This window comes from Danio rerio, chromosome 15, assembly GCF_052040795.2.
Source record: "Danio rerio strain M-AB ecotype USA chromosome 15, GRCz13ab, whole genome shotgun sequence".
Taxonomy (NCBI): Eukaryota; Metazoa; Chordata; class Actinopteri; order Cypriniformes; family Danionidae; genus Danio; species Danio rerio.
The window spans coordinates 36,835,658-36,858,610 of NC_141035.1; the positions used below are offsets into that span (position 1 = coordinate 36,835,658).

The 22,953-nt window shown below is 35.4% G+C and overlaps 1 protein-coding gene across 5 annotated transcripts in view; it reads right to left on the reverse strand.

Moving 5' to 3' along the window:
* Nucleotides 1-22,953, reverse strand: part of vwde (von Willebrand factor D and EGF domains) — a 70,332-nt gene that overhangs the window by 3,682 nt on the left and 43,697 nt on the right. For 2 of the 5 annotated variants that reach the window (XM_087284415.1, XM_087284417.1), the window contains exons 18-33: nt 17,711-17,961; nt 15,970-16,189; nt 15,733-15,870; nt 12,311-12,403; nt 12,076-12,219; nt 8,840-9,205; nt 7,557-7,652; nt 7,366-7,461; nt 6,453-6,548; nt 5,898-5,993; nt 3,987-4,082; nt 3,801-3,896; nt 3,592-3,687; nt 1,641-1,736; nt 1,464-1,561; nt 4-106 (exon numbers count right to left, since the gene is read on the reverse strand). In XM_087284415.1, coding sequence (XP_087140541.1) covers nt 35-106; nt 1,464-1,561; nt 1,641-1,736; nt 3,592-3,687; nt 3,801-3,896; nt 3,987-4,082; nt 5,898-5,993; nt 6,453-6,548; nt 7,366-7,461; nt 7,557-7,652; nt 8,840-9,205; nt 12,076-12,219; nt 12,311-12,403; nt 15,733-15,870; nt 15,970-16,189; nt 17,711-17,961 — 2,150 coding nt within the window. In that variant the 3' untranslated portion in view covers nt 4-34. Of the gene's footprint in view, nt 1-3; nt 107-133; nt 390-1,463; nt 1,562-1,640; nt 1,737-3,591; nt 3,688-3,800; nt 3,897-3,986; nt 4,083-5,897; nt 5,994-6,452; nt 6,549-7,365; nt 7,462-7,556; nt 7,653-8,839; nt 9,206-12,075; nt 12,220-12,310; nt 12,404-14,370; nt 14,659-14,708; nt 15,871-15,969; nt 16,190-17,710; nt 17,962-22,953 lie in introns of those variants that run through there. The other 3 variants (XM_087284418.1, XM_087284416.1, XR_015509699.1) reach the window with 2 other exon arrangements.

Consider the following 22,953-nt stretch of genomic DNA (forward strand, 5'->3'; position numbering starts at 1 on the left):
CACTCATTCACTCTCCTTCAGCTTAGTCCCTTATTTATCGGGAGTCACCACAGCAGGATGAACCGCCGATTACTCTGGTATATGTTTTATGTTGCAGCAACTTGTTCTAGAAAAGATTCATTTTAGTTTTTGTGGTCAAACACTTTTCTTTTTATTGAGAAAAGGCACACTAAACCAACAATTAAACAAAAAGCATTCATTTTCAGAGCTATGCGACATTTAAAAACCAACACACATTACTCATGAAACACTGTAGTAATCTAAGGTAAAAAAACCCTAAAAATAAGCTTTACTTTACTTTTAGGGCACAAATACAACAGCATTTACTCATAAACAGCATTTCAATTTCTTATATATATCTCTTCAATGTCACGTCTTCATCACCTGGTCTGTAAGTAAAATAAAAAAATACAATCAGTTCATCTTTGTTGCCTAAAATAAACTCAAAACATTATATATAGATCTTAGACAAAAGGTCTTATGTTGATATTTACACCAAATTATGGTTATTTTTTTATATATATATATTTTTTGCATACTCTAAAAGCATATTAAATGCAAAGATTAAGCAATAAATTCTCATTCTGACCTGTACTTATTTAAAAATATAAAAATAATTGATCATTCAACATTTGATTTTTATTCAATTTGATCTTGTTGACGAAAGTGTAAAACCTAGAAGTTTAAAGGATATTGGCAAAGTACAGTTGAAGTCAGAATTTTTAGCCCCCTTGTTTATTTTTTTCCCCAATTTCTGTTTATCGGAAAGAAGATTTCTTCAACACATTTCTAAACATAATAGTTTTAACTCATTTTTAATAACTGATTTATTTTATCTTTGCCATGATGACAATAAGTAATATTTGACTATATATTTTTTCAGGACACTTCTATACAGCTTAAAGTGACATTTAAAGGCTTAACTAGAGTAATTAGGTTAACTAGACAGGTTAGGGTAATTAGGCAAGTTATTGTATAATGATGGTTTGTTCTGTAGACTATTGAAAAAATATGTAGTTTAAAGGGGCTAATAATTTTGACCTTAAATAGTGTTTAAAAAATTAAGAACTGCTTTTATTCTAGCCGAAATAAAACAAATAAAACTTTCTCCAGAAGAAAAAATATTATCAGACATACTGTGTAAATTGCCTTGCTCTGTTAAACACCATTTGGGAAATATTTAAAAAAGAAGAAAAATAAAACTCAGAGGGGGGCTAATAATTCTGACTTCTACTGTATAATGATTTAAAATGACAATTAATGACTTGTATTTTATAAACAATAATCAAAGGATGGTCATTACATGTTTTGCAGAAAAATAAATTAATTTAACAGCATACAAAACTAAATTTAAAGCTGTATTTCCCCAATATTGTATATAAAACTCCTTATCTTTGACCTATCTGCAACAACAAATCATTTAGGAGTTGAAATCTTAGGCTGTGTGTTTGTGAAATACTCACTTTAGTGCCACAAGAAGGTCCAGTGTAACCTTGACGGCAATGGCAGAAATTAGGGAACACACATCTGCCTCCATTCAGGCATGTTTGCTTACAGATCGCTGTTAGGAAAGAAATTTAAGTGTAAAATATCTATACTATATTCAATACAATAAGCAATTCGGATTCGTCAAGACTTACGAGTTTGGCACTGCCAACCCTCCCATCCAGCTGGACAGTGGCAGGTGTTCGGCCCAACACACTCTCCACCATTCCTGCATTTCTGTAAACACACAGCTGCACACACACAGACAACACTCTGTGTTATGACGTATGTGTTTGAGATTTCAAGACAAAGCTTTAGTTAATGTTAAAATTGGAACATTTGTTGAGTATATATACTGCTGTTAAAGATTTTTGTCGCTCAAAAAAGGTATCGTCCACAAAAATATTAATTAGCAGAACTTTTATTTCTTTAACAGAAAACCATTTCCATCAAGGATTAAAAATATAATTATATACTTTAGCCTATAATTCTGAATTCATATGTCATAGATCCAAGTTTATATCTCGCAATTATTTTTTTCCACAGAACTATGAGATATATTGTAAAGTTAACAAAAAATTGCAAGATATAGAGTCACAATTCTGAGAGAAAAAAATCTAAATCAGCCAAATTTAAACTTTAAGTTTTGGAAAGTCAACACTTCTTTTTATAATCATTTTAATGTTAAATTGCTTTATTTTATTTAGTATTCTGTAAATAACATTAATAACACAAATGATAAGACAAGTTTCTAAACTAGCCAACTCAGCTAATGGAATCATTTCTGCCCCTTTAGTCAATTCTTGTTTTGGTGGCAGAGTCCAGACACTAGTCCTGTCTTGTCTTGTATGTTGTGCTTGGCTCGAGTTTTTGGCTCTTATCCTGTTCTGGTCTGTCTCCTTCTTTTGTATGAGCGATGTCTTGCATGCGTTGGGGCCGTGCGCGATCCCTATTAATGCAGACGTGTGAGTTCCGGGCGTGCTAGGGATGTGCACTCTCATCCTGGTGTGTGTTTTGTCCGCAGTATGGTGTTTTCGATCTCATAGCTGTGGTTTCGGTTAGCGCTGGGATCGGAAACATGCATGCCGCATGTGAGTTCACGGTAAGTGTTTTATTTATTGTGTACTTGCAATGTGTCTTGCATTCTGTCTTGTCCTGGTGTTGTTGCATTCTGTCTCGTTCACGCACTCCACATGCTGATTGTTTGCTTTTATTTCCTATGATGTGTAAACTTATTGTACGTTATACTTTTATAAAGGCCATTATTGATTATTAAAACTGAAATTCAGCTAAAGAGAGGCTATGTTTTTATATTTCTACTGAAAATGAAAGGAGGCAGTGATGTTATAGGCTCCGTTTGGTTATAAATTAGCTTACAGTGAAGATGACGCTCAAATATGCAGCACGACGGCCCATTTCTGCTGTCTGTTAAGTTGCTAATATCAAAATGAAAAAAGCAGTTCCTTATATCATGTTTTCATTTTATTGTAAAGGAAGTGAAACAATGTTTTTAAAGTACGCTGTTCCCTTTGAAGATTTAGCGACATGTCCTCAGGAGACTGTTTTTCATATCAAACTTGCAAAGCCAGAACTTACAAAGAGAGGATGCAGAACTGAACTGTGTGTAGGCTACTTAATATTGAGCAAAAGCCCCAATCAGAGAGGCGTAGTCTGCAGCCCTGCCTTCGTTTTCAGATGTCTCAGTTTTCCCTCATCCACACTGAGACAGAGCAGCAGCGCTTTAGAATGAAAACATTTCATTCCAAAACGCTCCGTTTTCAGCACTCGAAAACTCCAGCGTAATGTGGACGGATGGCGTAACCGTAGCAAAACTTGCATAATGCATAAGTGTAAACGGGGCCTTACAGTGTTATTATTTAAAGTCTAAAGTAATGATGGAAATGAGAATTCAGCTTTGTTAGGACAAAAATCCAACACAATATATACATTTAATCTATGCAATATACTGTATATTAAACAGAAAACATTTATCTTCGTTTTTTGTCTGTATTTTTAATATAATGAATTGACAATTGGTGAGCAAAAGACTCTATTTTCCAAACATTAAAACATTAATATCAATCCCCCAAAAGTTTTTTTTCTTACGGATGTTGCAAATCCCTCCTCTCCATCCAGATGGACAGGAACAGGTGTTTGGGCCGACACACTTCCCGTTGTTCAAGCACATGGGGTCACACACACCTAAAAAAACATTGCACACATGCAAACCACATAATATGCTAGTACTCGCGCTGGATGTAAAAATAAAATCACAACAACAGAAAAAAAAAAACAGAACAGAACTAATCCCTTACTTTTCTGGCATCTCTTCCCAGTGTATCCTTCAGGACAGGAGCAAACGTTGTTTCTCATACACTGGCCTCTGTTTTTACATGGCGGATTGCAAAGAGCTACAACAATCACATAATTAATGCCATTTAGCTTATCTGCAGCATTATTTATAGTATATGAATTTAATATTTGCTATAAAGTAGTTGTACCTATCTGGCATTGTGAACCATAGAAGCCACTGGGGCAAACACATACATTTGGTTTCAGACATGTCCCTCCGTTTAAACACACTGGCTTACAGTCGGCTGTGAATGAAATAAAAAACGTTATTTTAGATTATATTATGTTTATTAAGGATAGTGTACAAAAAATCTATCCTTGTTTACTCGCCTTGATGTTAATCTGATTCTAACATCATATTGTCAGAATTTTAATCAATTCATCATAGTATTGAAAATTTTTCCCTAATAATTAATCATCATTTCTACTTTTTATAATGGAGTATAATAAGAAGTAAGAATTTTAGACACAATTTTAGATAAAAAATATAAGGTTTAATAAAACTGAATTTTGTAAAAATAATCTGTCAATTTATGCAGAATGATTTTGGGAGTTTTGTAACTAAAAAATGTATAAAATACAAATAATACCTTTTAAATTTTATTTATTGCCTTCTATACAAATCCAATTAGATCCACTTAATTGGGAAACAACGCACGTCTCTCATATAATATATCTACTTAAAACTGTACTGTAAATAAATCATATGAACATTTAAATATTAGTCAATTATAGTATTGAAATAATTTTAAAAAACTGAATAAATAGAAATTTACATACATTTACACAAATCAATAGACTCGATGATGGGCTAAAAATCTGCAGATTTCTGTGCGCGCAGATTCCGCGTGGGCCTAGCTATAGCTATAGAAAATATTAAATATTTAAAACCTTAGCTATAGAAAATAGAACAAATGATAAAAATATCCTAGCAATACAAACAAACGTAGAAAACATAGAAGTGTTTCTAATGAAGTGCCTAGTGCATAGAAAGGAAAGAGGCAAGCCCACTCACCTGCCTGCGAAGCACACAATATATGACCAGGGAGTGTGTAAACATGCATAAAATATTGTTTGACAATATTCTAAAATGGCATAAAAATTACTTTGATTTCAAAAATTTAATTATGATTGTTTGTATAACATTGTTTATATTTAGCTTAACATAAAAGAAGATATTTGTTTTGGTTCCAATTGACTTTCATTTATTCATTCATTCATTCATTTGCTTAGTCTCTATTTCAGAGGTCGCCAAAGTGGAATAAACCGCCATCTATTTCAGCAAAAAAAAAAATTACGCAGTGGATGCCCTTTAAGGCCACAACCCAGCACTGGGAAACAGCCAAACACACTTGCATTCACACACACACACACACACACGCGCACACACGCACACACAGACACACACACACACACACACACACACACACACACACACACACACACACACACACACACACACACACACACACACACACACACACACACACACACACACACACACTGAACAAGGGCACACACTATATGGCCAATTTATTTTATTTAATTAGAAGATTGATTACCTATAGAATACATGCAACCTTCTTGCTCTTAGGTGACAGTGTTAACCACTGAGCCACCGTGCCGCCTTGACTTTCAATGACTTTTATTGTATGAACAACAAACAATTCAATGGAAGACAACACACACGCAAGCGAATTCTTACGACAGATGCAACTGCAGAAGTACACTGCAAATAATGCAGACCACAACGGAAACATGTTGAGAGACCCCAAAAATTGACGAACCTGCTTGTTTAAAGATTAAAGTCAGTAGATCATTCAATATTAATTGTGCTACATATTTATTAAATCAATCAATACATAAATGATTCTCCTTCTTCTTCTTCTTATTTTTATCAATGTCAATGGATTTTTATTAATGTCAATGGAAACCAAATCTCTTTGGAAGCTTTGGAGCAACATGATGGTGTATAATTTTCACACAATTTATTATTTATATGAGAGGAATATCTCTTCAAATCAATTTTTCAGTCAAAATTTAAGAATGAAGCCGCATACCTGAGTTGCATGTCGGTCCATACCAGCCAGGTTTACACTTGCAGACATCAGGAGACACACACTCTCCACCATTTTCACAATGTCTGTTGCACACCACTGAAAACAGCAACGGCACACAATCACTATTAACGTTCATTTATTAATTTTCTTTTCGGCTTAGTCACTTTATTAATCCGGGGTCGCCACAGCGGAATGAACCGCCAACTTATCCAGCATGATTTTTACGCAGCGGATTCCCTTCCAGCCGCAACCCATCTCTGGGAAACAACCACACACACTCATTCACACACATACACTATGGACAATTTAGCCTACCTAATTCACCTGTACCCCATGTCTTTGGACTGTGGGGTAACCGGAGAACCAGGAGGAAACCCACGCGAACGCAGGAAGAACATGCAAACTCTAAACAGAAACGGCAACTGACCCAGCCGAGGCTCGAACCAGCGACCTTCTTGCTGTGAGGTGACAGCACAACCTACTGCGCCACTGCGTCGCCATCACTATGAACATATTTCTTCATACTTTGAAATTAATATTGAAGAGTGTGCTCACTAGTTTCACATCTCGGTCCCACATAGCCATATGGACAAGTGCAGTGATTTCTGGACAAACATCGGCCACCATGTTGACAAGGCGGATCACAGATGGCTGAGAAGAAAGATAAAAAAAAAGTGTTACAATTTGCATAATGTGAAACACTGTCCAAATGCATATTAAGTCTTCATGAACCAAACCCAACAGCTATGAGGCTAATCACATTACAAACATTGATTAAGCAAAGAATCAGATGAAAAGGTACAAGTACAAAGGCTTTAATGAAGAAAAGAACTACAATCCCATGATGCATTGCAAATTTAAAACTACTGCAAAATATAAAGACAATCAATTTGTGAAGTTGATTGATTATTAGGTAGGCTGTTTGCTCATATCTTTAGAAACAATGGAATGGGCGGTGCTAAAGATGTCTTTTGGTGCACTCTGATTGGTGGAATTTTTGTAATGCATCATAGGCAATGTAGTTTTTCTTTAGAAATCCTACTATCGAATTGAATTCTCATGAGGATTTAAAAGTCTTCATTAACCAAACCAAACAGCTACGAGGCTAATCACACTACAAATGTTGATTAGGCAAAGAATCAGATGAAAAAGTACAAGTCTGTCAAGAAAATGGCTGTAATGAGGAAAAGAATGGGTAATGTAGTTGTCCCTGAAGAAATCCTATTATTGAATTGAATTCATAAAAAAATTTACTTTAATGCAAACAGATGAGTTCAACAAAAACATACTCATTGGAAACCTCAAAGCTCACAACAGGTCTGTTTTAAAGGTTTATCAGTTACTTTACAATTTTCTGTGGAGAAAATGAATGAGTATTTACTTCCAGAACTCTATTTTGTGTGCTGTAAATGTTTATGATTTGGTAAATGTTATATGATAAAGATGATATGCTAAAAATAGATTTTACCTTCCTCACAGGTTTGTCCGCTGTATCCTAAAGGACATTCACACACGCTGGGCTTTACACACTTTCCTTTGTTTTTGCAGTCTGGTCGACACACGGCTGATGGAGGAAGATATAGTACTGGAGTGAGTTGAAAATCAGTTATACTAATGTATCATACTGAAAAACGTGTAATCAAATCTTTTATTACTGACCGATATGGCAGTTGTATCCAGTGTAACCCTCTTTACAGGTACACGTGTTTGGCTGTGAGCACTCCATATTCTGACCGCAAGGATAACGGCATGTTGCTAGACACACAGAGAGGATTTTTTTCAGATGTTTTTAAAAATCTATTTAATAATCTTTCAATACATAAAATTTAGAAAATAAGACATTTTGCTAAATTAAGCTAAATTCTGCAATCATTCAAACAAATCTGTAATTACTGCAATCTGAAAAAAAAGTGTATTCTGAAAGAAACGTTTTAAGTGATAAATAATTGTCCTTTTATTTCATGATGTAGACATAATTTTGGGCGGCAAGATAGTGCAGTGGTTAGCACTGTCGCCTCACAGCAAGCAACTCGCTGGTTCGAGTCACAGCTGGGTCAGTTGGCATTTCTGTGTGGAGTTTGCATGTTCTCCCCACGTTGGCGTGGGTTTTCTCTGGGCGCTCCGGTGTCCGCCACATTCCAAAGACATGCGTGAATTGGGTAAGCTAAAATTGTCTGTAGTGTATGTATGTATGTCCTGGTCCTCCAGGTTGGGGGTTGGGAGCATTTTAAAGCCGAGATTCACCAGCGGATTGCTCGTGTGTCAGCTTATACTAATTGACATGACTTTGAAATGCTCCAGTGTCCCTGTCTCTGTGTTTACACTCAGTAAACAGCAGTGAGTTCGGTGAACTGATGACCCTCATGGTCAATAACAGTCATTTCTGTTGAGCATGTGAATACAACAACAAATCAGCGCTGTTTAGAAATGTGATCAACAGAGCTAAAATGTTAGTGGGAAATGGACGTTTTTAAAATTTCAGTATCGACTGATTTCGAATTCCCGTATTGTGACAACCAACACTTTTATTAAATGTAGATTTTCTTTTCCTTCAATTAAAAAAAGCTAAAATCTCAAAATTAAAACTTTTTAAAATAATAATTGTTTTTTACATTTATGTGGAAAAGTGTATACAGAAAAAAGCATCACTATAATATTTAAATAACATAATATATAAAAAATGTCTCACTTAAAATATCAAGCTATATATATTTATATTGCATAGAACAAATACAACCAATGTAGGCTTAGTTTTAAATTAAGCACATTATGAAGCATACAAAGCAAATTTTAAGTTGTTTAATTGTTTTTTTTTGTTTTTTTGAGTGAATATATAACCCAAATATATTTATATAATTTTTCAAGAGTGTCAACTAATATAATGATCAACATAAAATTTTCTATGCAACCTAATTTTTCATCTATCAGTATAAATGACTTACGCTTGCAAGTTATTCCGTTTCCTTCATATCCATTTGGACAGTCTCTACATCTGAAGGAGCCAGAGGAAGTGTCGTCACACACCACACCAGAGAAACAGGGTGAATCCACACACGTTCGGTTGTCTTTAGGGTTTAACTCCTCTTCATGTGACTGCTTACTGGTTGAACTTTGGTTGTCTTTAGTTTTTGTGGTGCTCCGGTCTAAGTTTGTGATGGTCCTTCTATCAACAGGTGAGCTCCACCTGCTGCTGGCAGAAGATCTGTCCGCTTCAGCATGAAATTCAGCTGACTTTCTGGTGGAATAAGGCGTGACCAAAGAGGAAGTGACATCAGAGAGCTTGCCGTCCTCCTTTAATGGAGTCTGCCCTGCAAGATACTAAAGGTTAGAAGGCCTGGGATGAAAAGAAAACTAAAGGAGTGTACTGTTTCGATTTAGTCTCATAATAAATAGGACTGGTCTGCACAACAACAACAAATACACAAGGACACGGTGGCCCAGTGGTTAGTACTGTCACCTCACAGCAAGAAGGTTGCTGGTTTAAGTCCTGGCAGGGCCAGTTGGCATTTCTGTGACGAGTTTGCATGTTCTTCCTGTGTTGGCGTGGGTTTCCTCCAGGTGCTCTGGTTGCCCCAACAGTCTAAAGACATGCGCTATAGTTGAATTGCCTAAACTAAATTGGCTGAAGTGTATGTGTTTGAGTGTGTATGGATGTTTCCCAGTACTGGGTTGCAGCTGGAAGGGCATTCGCTGTGTAAAACAAATGCCGGATAAGTTGGCGGTTCATTCCACTGTGTCGACCCCTCTATGAATAACGGGACTAAGCCGAAGTAAAATGAATGGATAAATGAAAACATTTTTTGCTCAATAATATTAAATGAGTGGCTGACTCTAAGGAGGAAGCAGGTGGCTTTTGGGGTCTTTCAACACATTTTTTGTTGTGGTCTGCATTATTTGCCGTATGCTTCTGTATTTGCATGTGTTTGAGAGTTGCTTGCATGAGTGTATGTGTTTGTTTCCATGATTCACAGGGTTTGTTGCATGGTTTTCCCTGCAATGCTGTCAGGGCTGATACAGCAAAGCTGTTGGTTTGCAGCAAGCATTTTTGTCGAGAGAGCAGTCAGAGAATTGGAGAATGGCCGACTTTGTCCATTATCAGGTGAGTTCATTACTATTCAGACACATCGCCTATATCCGTGCTGCTGTGTTTGTGAATGTTTAAAACTACAGATTACCAGCAGGGCTAATAGTTAGAATAGACAGGGCAAGAGACCTGCTGCACTGCTATCCATTGTGTCTGCAATCAGACCTGGGGATCGGGGAGAGAAATCCTCCTTATTTATAGTGTTTATATAAACACAATTATCGTTATAATGATATAACAACTTATGGTTATTTGTATATGAAATTACGATTAACATATGTAGCATATGGGCATTCAATTAACTGTTTATTTAACTGTAACTGTTAAATAAACTGTTAACAATTTGTTTTTGTTTTTTTGCATTTTAACTTTGTAAACTATAAAAACATGGGTCTCCTAACAGTTTGAGTCTCATTTTGTGAGCCAACTGACACCAGCTGTTCGCTCACCTCGTTTTCCCCTGCTCTGCTGGCCACGCCCACACCTCCCTCTGCCCACAAAGCTCCCCGCCCATGTCGGAGCATTATTTTTTTTAAATTCTGAGGTAGACTTGAACCAAAAGAAGGGGGTTTTATGGCCCTTTAAATGCCTTTTCCACCTCCTTCCAGACTTGATCCCTCTGGTAGGAGTCCCAGCATGTATACAGTATATATAAAGATTAATCATGAAGCACTGGGTGATTAATAAGCTTCTCCTCTATTTTGACAAACCGATGTTCTTCTGTGTTGCACAAATGTGATTGGCTAACATCTGCTCTATTATATTTGCGAGATAAGTGATCTGATTGGCTGACCCCTGCATTGTTGTTCGAAAAGTTTAATGTTTTTTCAACTTTTGCTGCAAGCAATGGACCTAAAAAGACTTGATGGAACCACAATTCAGTTCGGCAACTTTTGAAGTGACTAGATTTGAAGTAAATGACAAACGTTAAAGGAAAATGATCAAAACTCTTTCTTTTTAAAGCAAGATACTAATGGTCTAATCCAGTTCAATTATTTATGCTAAGGTAAGCTAACAGCGCTCCCATTAAACTCAAAGATTGGCTGATTGGAGTCAAAAATGGTAACACTAAACTATTTAACTCTAAAGGAGTTGTGAAATGAGCTTATTTCCAAAAAAGGTGTGTTCCTTTATTGCCAATGACCCATGAGTAGCACATCAGGGATGTTATGGTAATATGTATTGTCAATTGACAAGAGATTTTTCTATGTACAGTAGTGTATCTGTAAACATATCCGTGCAGTGCAGTACCGTTTATACACATTAGAGCACCAAGGAAACCTGGTGAACTGAAAAAAGAGTGGCACATGTTTGATACATGCATTGATATTGAAGCATATGGTGTTAGAATTGCCTAGTATTAATGAACACAAACTCGGTTCTGGAGAGCCGGTGTCCTGCAAAGTTTAGTTCCATCCCCAATCAGACACACCTGGGCTAGCTAATCAAGGCAAGCTCTTATTAGGCTTTCTAGAAACAACCTTACAGGTGTGTTAAGGCAAGTTGGACCTAAAATCTGCAGGACACCGGCCCTACAGAAAAGAGTTTGGACACCCCTGATGTAAACAGCAAGTCAAATCTAAAGTGAAAGCAATTTCTATACATTATTCATGACTTAAAGTGACAGCATCCTAATAATACTCTGTTTATGCTGTTAATATAAATTAAAATAACATCAAAAGGCAAAGCGTTCAGTTCTCTTAACTAATTATCCTTCAAATTTATTAATATGAATATAGAATTTATATGATCTATTGAATATCTGTGTATATCTATACTGTAAGTGTGTGTGTGTGTGTGTGTGTGGTTATGTATATATGTTATGGTAGACTTCACTATCTTTTACTTTTAAAACCCACTGCTATTTTTTCTATATTATTACTACTTTTTCCATACTTCTGAAATAGTAACAGAGAGGTTGGCTCTGTTTTAATGTACCCAAGTATCTGAAGACTACAGTTCACATCTCTTTTCTAGAAGTATAAAATCTATATTCACTTAATTGATTTGAGAATATAACTAAATCAGGACATATAAATGAATACCTAGCCCTAATAACCACAATGTTTTGTATCAATAACAAAAGCAACTGACTGTTTGCTGTCCTTGACATGCATGTTTGTCCATTGCCGTTGAGTCCAGGTGGACATGGACCACAAATGTATCCAGCAGAGGTGTATGTGCTCTCGAAACACTGGACTCCAGGGTAACAGGGCCGACTGGTACATGGGCTCTTGCCTTCAGAAAGTGTGTAGATGTTTACAGTTATTACAATCAGGCCAATGAACAGTGAATGCATTGCTGAGGTTTAGTTATTTATTATTCTTACCTGGTATAAGCTTGGGTTTGAAGGAGTTGAGTTTAACCACACTTTCTAAGGTGATTTCATGTGTGCCTTCATTAATTTTGTCCACTGTCTTTTCTGTAAAAAAACAAACAAATTGTATATTTATTTCATAATGTACTTTTTGGGGGTTTTTTCACCTTTTAAATGGGATAGGACAGTGGAGGTTACAGACAGCAAGGTATTGGGAAGGGTTGGCAAGCTGGGAATCGAACTCGGGTCGTCATGAGCACTATGGTGCTAAATGTTGGCGCACATAACCGCTAGGCTATTATGCCAACCATAATGTACTTTTTAGCTCATAACTTTAACGTTGCTTGTAATTATGACTTCTGATTTAAATTCTAAACTTTTCATGTCATAATAATGTTTTTTATATCATTTTTTAAATATCATTTTTATCTCATAATATAAACCTTTTGTGTCATCGTAATTATTCCATTTATTTTGACATTGGACATAATTATGACTATTTGTCTCTTAATGTAGACTTTACCTCAAAAAAATTAAACTTCTTATCTTTTATGGCCAACTTTGACTTTGGTCGTAATGCACTTTTTACCTCATAATTTAGATTTAATGTAGATTTTTTTAGTCTAATATAGAGTTTTTTAGTCCTAACTGTTATCTCATAATGTAGATTTTTTATGTCATAATATTTATTTAGCTCATATTTATAAATAATATTTATTTATCTTCCACTTCGGTCATAATGCAGACATTATCTTATAATGTAAACCTTATGTCATGATCCATTTTTTATTTCATTATTTACACTTCATACTTGTTATAAATATGTCTTTTTATGTCATAATATGGACTTTTTAAAGGGCACCTATGGTGAAAATCTACTTTTAAAACTGTTTAGACAGACATATATAAGTATAGTGTATAGACCGTCGTATTGGGGTGATTAAAACACACCCAGTCATTTTTGAAAAATTTAACAACATAAAAACAGTGGACCAATTGGAGCGGTTTTCAGGCCGATGGCAACTTGACGTAGGAGTGCGGTCCCCCAATCCCACCAGTATTGATTGACATGCGCGCATTAACATTACTCCACAGTAACGCATATAATCATATCATCAAGACAGAGCGTCCAGTTCGTTAGGATTATTAATCATCATCAAATGTGATCAAGAGTGAGTTTTACAGGTTTAAAATGTTTTAAAACAGTGCATGTGTGTAACGAATTACAGCGATTCACTATATCAGAACAATTATTAAAGAAGTCGCTTCAATCTCGCTTTGTGGACGTTAAATCTGGTTTATTTTATACATTAACATAACGGATATCCATAAAGCAGTGGATATTAAACTGTATCTTGTCACATATGCATGCAAAAAGAGTGCAAAGCTAAACGCGCGCTGTCTATGTCTGTGTGTGTGTGTGTCTGCACTATGTCTGTGTGTGTGTGTCTGCACTGTGTGTGTGTGTCCTCGCTGTGTGTGTGCATAAACTTTGTAACGACATTGTGTGTGACTCATGGTTGCAACTCCATACAAAAAATGCATCAAATACTTATTGGTAAAGTTCTTACTTTACCAAAGAGTAAAGTAATGAGTAAAGTAATTTCTTATTTCTCACAAACGTTACGTGAGATCTGGTTCCTGAGGCAGCCGAGGGCGTCGATTGAGGCATGCTGCTGACAGGCACGTGGGAACGGTGGGCAGGGAAGACTAGCCTTAAAGGCGCAGTACAAAAAACAGCAACAAGGTTTTACCAGCTTAAAAACAGAAACTTCAGACAGCTATAATAAATAATCTGATGGGTGTTTTGAGCTGAAACTTTACAGACACATTCTGGGGACACAAAAGACTTATCTTAAATCTGGAAAAAGGGGTAACCTAGCAGCCCTTTAAATCCTAAATGTTATCTCGTAAATTTGCCTTTTGTTTGAGATAAATTTATGAGGTTGTATTTTAATTTGAGTTTTTATGTCATAATATTTCCTATGTCATAAAATTCACTTTGGCCATATTGGAGACCTTTTTATCTCATTATTTAGACTTTATATCGTGATACAGTTTTATTTTTTTAAACTTTATAATTATTATAATTATGACTTTTTTTTTCATAATATAGATTTCTTAAATCCTAATTGTTCTCTCATCATTTTGACATATGATGCAGACTTTATAATGAAAGAAAAAATGTATGAGATTAATTTATGGGATACATTTTCATAATTTTTTTTTATCTCATAATGTAGACTTTTTTGTCATGAGATTTCTTTATCTCATAGTCATAATGCAGACTTTTATCTCATAATGCAGACTTTATGTCATGATCCATTTTTACTTCATTAGCCCCTTTCACACATACAGACCTTTCTGGAAAATTACAGGCAATTTTCCGGAAAGGTCTGTATGTGTGAACAGGTCCTTTTTGAAAATACCGGTAAATTCGTTCTGGCTATTTTCCGGAAAGAGAAGTTGTAACATTACCGGTAATTTGCCGGAATGCTGCGCTGTGTGAATGCAGAAGGAAGATTGCCGGAAAGAGCGCGTGCACGTCTAGAACGTGCTGACGTTAGACGTCTGCTTTAGCCAATCCGAACAGTCAGACACATTTATGTCTGCGTGGTTTATGAGAATAAAAGCCTTTGAATATTTTTCCAGACACATTTAGCAGCTAGAAGTTAGTCAGATCACGTTTATATTTTCTTCTTAATGCCAACTGTGTAAATAATCATTGATAAGATGCTTATGATAAGCCGTTGTTTGTTTACCTTCAAGCTTTGCGTGTGCCTGTGAAACAGCCCGTGAGCGCCAGCACACACACATATTATAAACATCTCGACATGCGAAAGCGTTTCTCTATATGTTTACATCGAAGTTGTTCACAATACTGATCCATCCACAGAGTTTGTAATGTAGTTAAAAGTTTACAAATACAAGCCCAACCGTTTAAAGCTAATTTCTGGTTAATGATGTCAGAATGTATCGGTATTTTGGAATGGATGTGTGAACGGTCTTTTCTGGAAAAATTTCGTAACGTCCTCGCCTGTGTGAACAGCGCTTTTTTGAATATACCGGTAAAGTTGTTCTGGAAATTTTCCAGATATTTACTGGTATCACTGTGTGAAAGAGGCTTATATTTACACTTTATACTTATTATAAGCATTGACTTTTTAATGCAGTGATGCAGTCTTTCTGTTTGGTATTTATCTCATAATTATGATGTTGGTTAGAGACATCTATAATGTGATGTATCTGTAATGTTATCATATTGTGTTAATCGTTAATTACTGATTAATTACTACTAATCTATAGTAAACACTTTTGTGCAATTGCTGGTTATCATAATTTACCTCGGTTAAAAAATTAGAGTAAAATTCTAAATGTACACATTTTACTTCCTTGCATTGACCCAATATTCTGAAATAAAGATATGGGCTTACGTTTGCAGGTCATCCCATCTCCAATGAGTTGGTCAGGACAGGGTCCACACACAAACGAGCCCACCGTGTTTCTGCAGGAAACCCCAGAGTAACATAGAGATGATAAACATTCATCAATATCCTCATCGCAGATCACACCTGTAGGACACAAGCAACAGGAGAAGAGTAACAGCTACACCAGTGTTTAAACCCATTTTTTCCAGATTCTTTTAGGATAGGTGACTTAAAGGAATTGACCTGTAAAGCCCTCTGAACACTGGCAGGTAAAGGAGTTTAATGCATCCACACAAGTTCCTGAGAGACACGGGTTTGACCTGCAGTCATCCACATCGGTTTCACACTTGAGCCCCTCCAGACCAACAGGACAAACACACAGGTATTCACCAGACCCCGGGGGGAAGTTCATGTTGGTCACACAGGACGCTCCATTCTGACAGTCACATGGGTCAACTGACACCTGGAAATATAAGATGAAACAATTAATATGTTTATATACATTTAGAGAGTGATTAAAAGAGAATTTTATGAAGATGCCATGTTGTCAGGTCAATATTAGTATTGTGTTGTTCAAAAATTAATAAAAACATTTCCTCAGCAGTAAAAACATCTTCTGTAGCAGTAAACAACAACAATAATAATAATAATAATAATAATAATAATTGAGAGTTTACAATAAGAATATTATAAATAATATAATATTGTATTTAAATAATATTAAAAGTTTGCAAATGTTTTTGGAAGCCATTTGGCACCCCCTTGTGGACAGAAATGGAGACATATATTGTCTTCCAACAGACAACAGTGGTGTAAAGTAACATATTACAAATACTCAAATTACTGTAATTGAGTAGTTTTTGTCAGGAATTGTCATTTACTAAGTAGTTTTAAAAAAGTGTACTTTTACTTTCCCTTAAGTACATTTTTAGTGCTGTATCTGTAATTTTACTCCACTACTTTACTTCAACCTGCAGTCACTATTTTATTATTTCCTGCATATGGGGATTAGAAAAATTAGTCCTGCGAGTGCAAAAAATAGCACATTGAAGGTAAGTAGCATCATAAGTAGATTTATAATTGTGGCAAACTGTTTGGAAGTGTTAAAAGTGTCCAAGAACATGTCCAAAATCTTTACACGCATTTACCAAGAGAGTGTTTAGATGCATGTCACTGATGAGAAGATGACCAATGTTTAATATAAGATGACTGAAAAGGCCTTAAACACCCAGCAGGCATAAGACGTCAGCATGACGCCAGATTGACGTTGTTTCCCAACATCTTAGGGACGTTGCATTTAGTTTGGAACTGAAAATCGGTTTGACTTCAGAACCCAACGTCAGGCCGACGTCAATGTCTAACGGCCAACCTAAAATCAACACCTAATGATGGTACAGTTTGACGTGTTTGGACCTTACCACTATGTTGTCTATCAGACGTTGGATTTTGACAAATAAATGTCAGTATTTGACCTCAATATAGCTTAAGATGTTGGCTCGACCCTGGATGTTAGTCACTTTCTAACACAACCTAAAATTTATCTAAAATCAGTGTCATTTGACGTAGTCCTTAGACACTGGCTAGACATTGAATTTTGGTCACCTGACGTCACAACCTAAATCTAACCTTATATTAACGTCTTTATGATGTTGTGTGCCTGCTGGGAAATAACTAAATGCACTACAGAATGTTACGTTTACACACATCCACAAATTATACGTAAATGCATCAGCTTTTTACAGTGTAATGCTCACTACTCTTGAGTACTTCTGAAAGGGCTACTTTTTACTCATACTTTGAGTAATATTTACAACAGATAGTTTTATTCTACGTGCACTACATGTTTAGACAAGTAATGGTACATTTACTTGAGTATGATTTTTCAGTACTCTTACCACCACTGATCATACACAACCTCCTAAGTGTTCGGGGGCAAAATATTTCTGTAATCTACATTTAGCAGATGGCCTTCAGATCATCTCACCTTCACTGCTGCTTGTGTCACAGCATTACAGTCATCAGTTACAGCCAGGTCTAAGGTCACCGGTGTGCTGGACAGAGCTTTCCAGATGAGCAGACCAGCTGGAGAGAGAAGCGCATCCCTGGGCCCTGAGCGGAGCGTGAAGAAAACCGCAGAGCCCTCCGGATCAGATGCTGAAAACTGATAGACGAAATCCTCTCCGGAGAAAGCCTTCAGAGTGGATTGACCCGGGTGAAACACAGGCGGCTCGTTTTCTACAATCACACATCAAACATTAGTAAGAGATTGCAACCAATTTAAATAAAGAAAACATGTACTAATCACCACTGTAATACATACAGTAGACACACACCAAATTTGGTGATTCAAAGACCTGTTTGGTTTTAAAGTCTGTTCTTAAAGGGATAGTTCATCTAAAAATGGAAATTTTGTTGATTTTGCCATTTCTTAAGACTGCTGTACCTCCTCTGAGAATATCATCAATGTTCTGTTAATATCTGCTTTTCTACAACAACACAATTATAATGACCAAAGATATAAAACAAAATAAACTGCAGTGGTCAAACTGTACAACTTGCAGCTCTCTTCCTACGTCTGAAATCACTCACTATACACTATATAGTGCACTACACACTAGGTGTCAACCATTCTGCAGCAGTGTCCTACATTTCCTATTCCTTCGCTATTTGTACACAATCCACTGTGGTACGAGTGCACAGTCAATATACTTTTGTTGAAGCCTCATTTCCTGAAATACAATGTGAGACAATGTAAGTATAAAATATAGTAAAACACTTTCATCATAATTTTTGCAGGGATTACTTCTGAAGTCACCTCAAAGACAATAACCAGCGAAAGATTATTTGTAAATAAAGTATGTTTTTACATTTGTGTAGGATTTGTTTTTTATAGATTAAACTATGTACTGTTATATCTGATAATGATTTTTACAGGTTTTTAAATCTACTATGTCAGCATATGTTAAGATTCACTTGAAAGAACAAATATCAGATTCTTGTTAAAAGTTTTTTTAGGATTAATAAATGTACTGTTTTATTAAATGGTTGGGTTTTATTCATGCAGACACGACAGCATATATTATTTAAAAAAAATCAGTCGAAATATCGACAAAGATCAGATTTTGAGAATGACAAGAGTAAAACTTTCATTCATTGGACCAAATTTTGATGATCTGTGTGCAAAAATGCAGGCCCATCCATCTCACCAAAAAGGTAGGAAGCAAGTTTTTTTTATTATTTATAACTAAAATTTTGATATATAATATACAGAAAATATGTGTATTTAGTTATTGTAGGTAAAAATGTGGAGTTTAAACGGAGAAAGGGGTGTCAAAATATTAGAGTGCACACAGCGAAAAGTTTGAGAACCACTATAGCTTAATACTACTGCCATCTAGCGGACACTGTTTATGGATTCTTACAAAAACGAGTATAAAATAAAATCATAAAACCTATTACATTATAAAGTAAAATAATATAAATTAATTAATTACAGTTACTCTGCATAAACATGAAAATGGTCATTTTTTATAGTACTATACCATCTTTAATGAGCTTATAGAATGGGGATATGTCGAAAACATGCAATGGAGCCTGATATCTATTGCTCTCTATTAATTTATCGTAATATATATAGGCTACACTCATAAAAAAAACTATACAGCGTTCAAATAATGAAAAGAAATCACATATGGAAAGTTTTCTTGTACTAGCTCGTTAATGCCAAGTCAGTTACCCATAAACTCGTTTGTTTGTTTGATCCTCTGCACCTGTGCTCTGCTTCTTCAGCTAAATTTCACTGCTGGAGATATGTTTTCAGCTTCTAAGACACACAACGAGCATTTATAACGATAGACACACCACAGTCTATTTTATTCTGAGTGTTTGCGAGATGTTGTACAAAAAGATTGTTATGAAACTCGTTTTATTTTTCCCTGTTGTGATTTGCGTTGTTTTACATTGTGCGCTCCTGCGTTTGACTGCAAACTTTGCCGACCTAAACACGCGTTGACGTGGTGGGTTCTATTAGAATAGACGTTCGATACACGTCACAAATAGAACCGACAAGAACACTGGCGCTCCCTCCACTGCACTTCACTTTACAACTTCACTTAACATTGAAGAGAATAGGGCGTTGCCATTCCCGAAGTAATTTAAGTAATTAGTTATTTCTTTGCTCAAATGTAGTTTAAACTTTCTAGCATTTGCTGTGTAAGTTATATCACAGGATTGTTTTTTGTAACTAGTGGTTGTAGACATCGGTAATATCTGGAGAACCGGAAAACAACAACAGGTAAGTGGGAGCAGGGGCGGATTTAACTAGTAAGTAAGGTAAGTAGCCGCTTAGGGCTACAGGAAATTTGGGGGCCCCCAATAAATATCTAAAAGTATAAATGATACCAATATATAACTATATATAACATCGTTTTCTATCATATTTTGTATGGTGAAAGTTAAACAAGTACAATTTTAATGTAATTACATATTTTTAGAATACAATCAAATATAATGTAATATTAATATCACAAAATAAAATATCCTTTATGGAGCAGTCAAATTTATGAAACATATATGTATTTTTATTTGTGACTTCATTTTACAATTTAAAAAAATGTAGTTTAAATGTCATTTAAAAATTTCATTTAAAATGTAGAAAAAAAGATTAAGTGATATAACAAACAGCAATGTAAAAAAAATGTAATAAGAGTAGAAAGGGTGAATTTCAGGATTTGCTTAGGGCCCCAAAATCACTAAATCCGCCCCTGAGTGGGAGTCAGGTGTTTCTGTTGCAGGTAATGTGACCAAGCAAGGGGATCACTGGAAATATGAAGAACCGGAGAAGAGCAAGTGACCCACTAGAGATCAACAATCAGGTACAGATTTGTTCTCATTGTCATTTACAACAGATATGTAGGTAGGTAGAAAAAATGGATGTCTATCCAAGAGAAAGAGGTGATGTCCTTCCAAAAAAAAAAAAAAAAAAAAAAAGATATCCTTCCAAAAAAAAAATAAAAAAAAAATATATCCTTCCAAAAAAAAAGAGGAAGGGATGGTGGTGGGAATATAGGAAGGAAAAAAAAGAAAAGGAGAGATGATTTCCCTCACAAAAAAGGGAAAAAGTCTTTCCAAGAGGAATGGGTGTGGTGGGAACATAGATAAAAAAAAAAAAAAAAGATATCCTTCCAAAAAAAAAAGAGGAAGGGGAGATGGTGGGAATATAGGAAGGAAAAAAGAAAAGATGTTCTTCCTAAAAAAAAGATTTCCTTCCAAAAAAAAAAGAGGAAGGGGTGATGGTGGGAATATAGGAAGGAAAAAAGAAAAGATGTTCTTCCAAAAAAAAAATATGTCCTTCCAAAAAAAAAAAAGAGGAAGGGGTGGTGGTGGGAATATAGGAAGGAAAACAAGAAAAGGAGAGATTTTATCCCTCGCAAAAAAGGGAAAAAGTCTTTCCAAGAGGAATGGGTGTGGTGGGAACATAGATAGGAAAAAAAAAGAAAAGATGTCCTTCCAAAAAAAAAAGAAAAAAAGAGGAAGGAGTGGTGGTGGGAATATAGGAAGGAAAAAAAGAAAAGGAGAGATGATTTCCCTCGCAAAAAAGGGAAAAAGTCTTTCCAAGAGGAATGGGTGTGGTGGGAACATAGATAGGAAAAAAAAGAAAAGATGTCCTTCCAAAAAAAAAAAAAAAAAAAAAGAGGAAGGGGTGGTGGTGGGAATATAAGAAGGAAAAAAAACAAAAGGAAAGATGATTTCCTTCGCAAAAAAGAGAAAAAGTCTTTCCAAGAGGAATGGGTGTGGTGGGAACATAGAAAGGAAAAAAAAAAAAAGATGTCCTTCCAAAAAAAAAAAAAGAAAAAAAGAGGAAGGGGTGGTGGTGGGAATATAGGAAGGAAAAAAGAAAAGATGTTCTCCCAAAAAAAAGATGTCCTTCCAAAAAAAAAAGAAAAAAAGAGGAAGGAGTGGTGGTGGGAATATAGGAAGGAAAAAAAGAAAAGGAGAGATGATTTCCCTCGCAAAAAAGGGAAAAAGTCTTTCCAAGAAGAATGGGTGTGGTGGGAACATAGATAGGAAAAAAAAAAGAAAAGATGTCCTTCCAAAAAAAAAAAAAAAAAAAAAGATGTCCTTCCAAAAAAAAAAAAAAAAGAGGAAGGGGTGATGGTGGGAATATAGGAAGGAAAAAAGAAAAGATGTTCTTCCAAAAAAAAAATATGTCCTTCCAAAAAAAAAAAAAAAAAAAAGATGTCCTTCCAAAAAAAAGAAAAAAAGAGGAAGGGGTGGTGGTGGGAATATAGGAAGGAAAACAAGAAAAGGAGAGATGATATCCCTCGCAAAAAAGGGAAAAAGTCTTTCCAAGAGGAATGGGTGTGGTGGGAACATAGATAGGAAAAAAAAAGAAAAGATGTCCTTCCAAAAAAAAAGATGTCCTTCCAAAAAAAAAGAAAAAAAGAGGAAGGGTGGTGGTGGGAATATAGGAAGGAAAAAAGAAAAGATGTTCTCCCAAAAAAAAGATGTCCTTACAAAAAAAAAAGAAAAAAAGAGGAAGGAGTGGTGGTGGGAATATTGGAAGGAAAAAAAGAAAAGGAGAGATGATTTCCCTCGCAAAAAAGGGAAAAAGTCTTTCCAAGAAGAATGGGTGTGGTGGGAACATAGATAGGAAAAAAAAAGAAAAGATGTCCTTCCAAAAAAAAAAAAAAAAAAGAGGAAGGGGTGGTGGTGGGAATATAAGAAGGAAAAAAAAGAAAAGATGTCCTTCCAAAAAAAAAGATGTCCTTCCAAAAAAAAAAAAAGATGTCCTTCCAAAAAAAAAAAAAAGAGGAAGGGGTGGTGGTGGCAATATAGGAAGGAAAAAAAGAAAAGGAGAGATGATTTCCCTCGCAAAAAAGGGAAAAAGTCTTTCCAAGAGGAATGGGTGTGGTGGGAACATAGATAGGAAAAAAAAGAAAAGATGTCCTTCCAAAAAAAAAGATATCCTTCCAAAAAAAAGAAGAAAAAAAAGGAAGGGGTGGTGGTGGGAATATTGGAAGGAAAAAAAAAAAAAAGATGTCCTTCCAAAAAAAAAAAAAAAGAAGAAAAAGAGGAAGGGGTGGTGGTGGGAATATAGGAAGGAAAAAAAGAAAAGGAGAGATGATTTCCCTCGCAAAAAAGGGAAAAAGTCTTTTCAAGAGCAATGGGTGTGGTAGGAACATAGATAGGAAAAAAAAGAAAAGATGTCCTTCCAAAAAAAAAGAT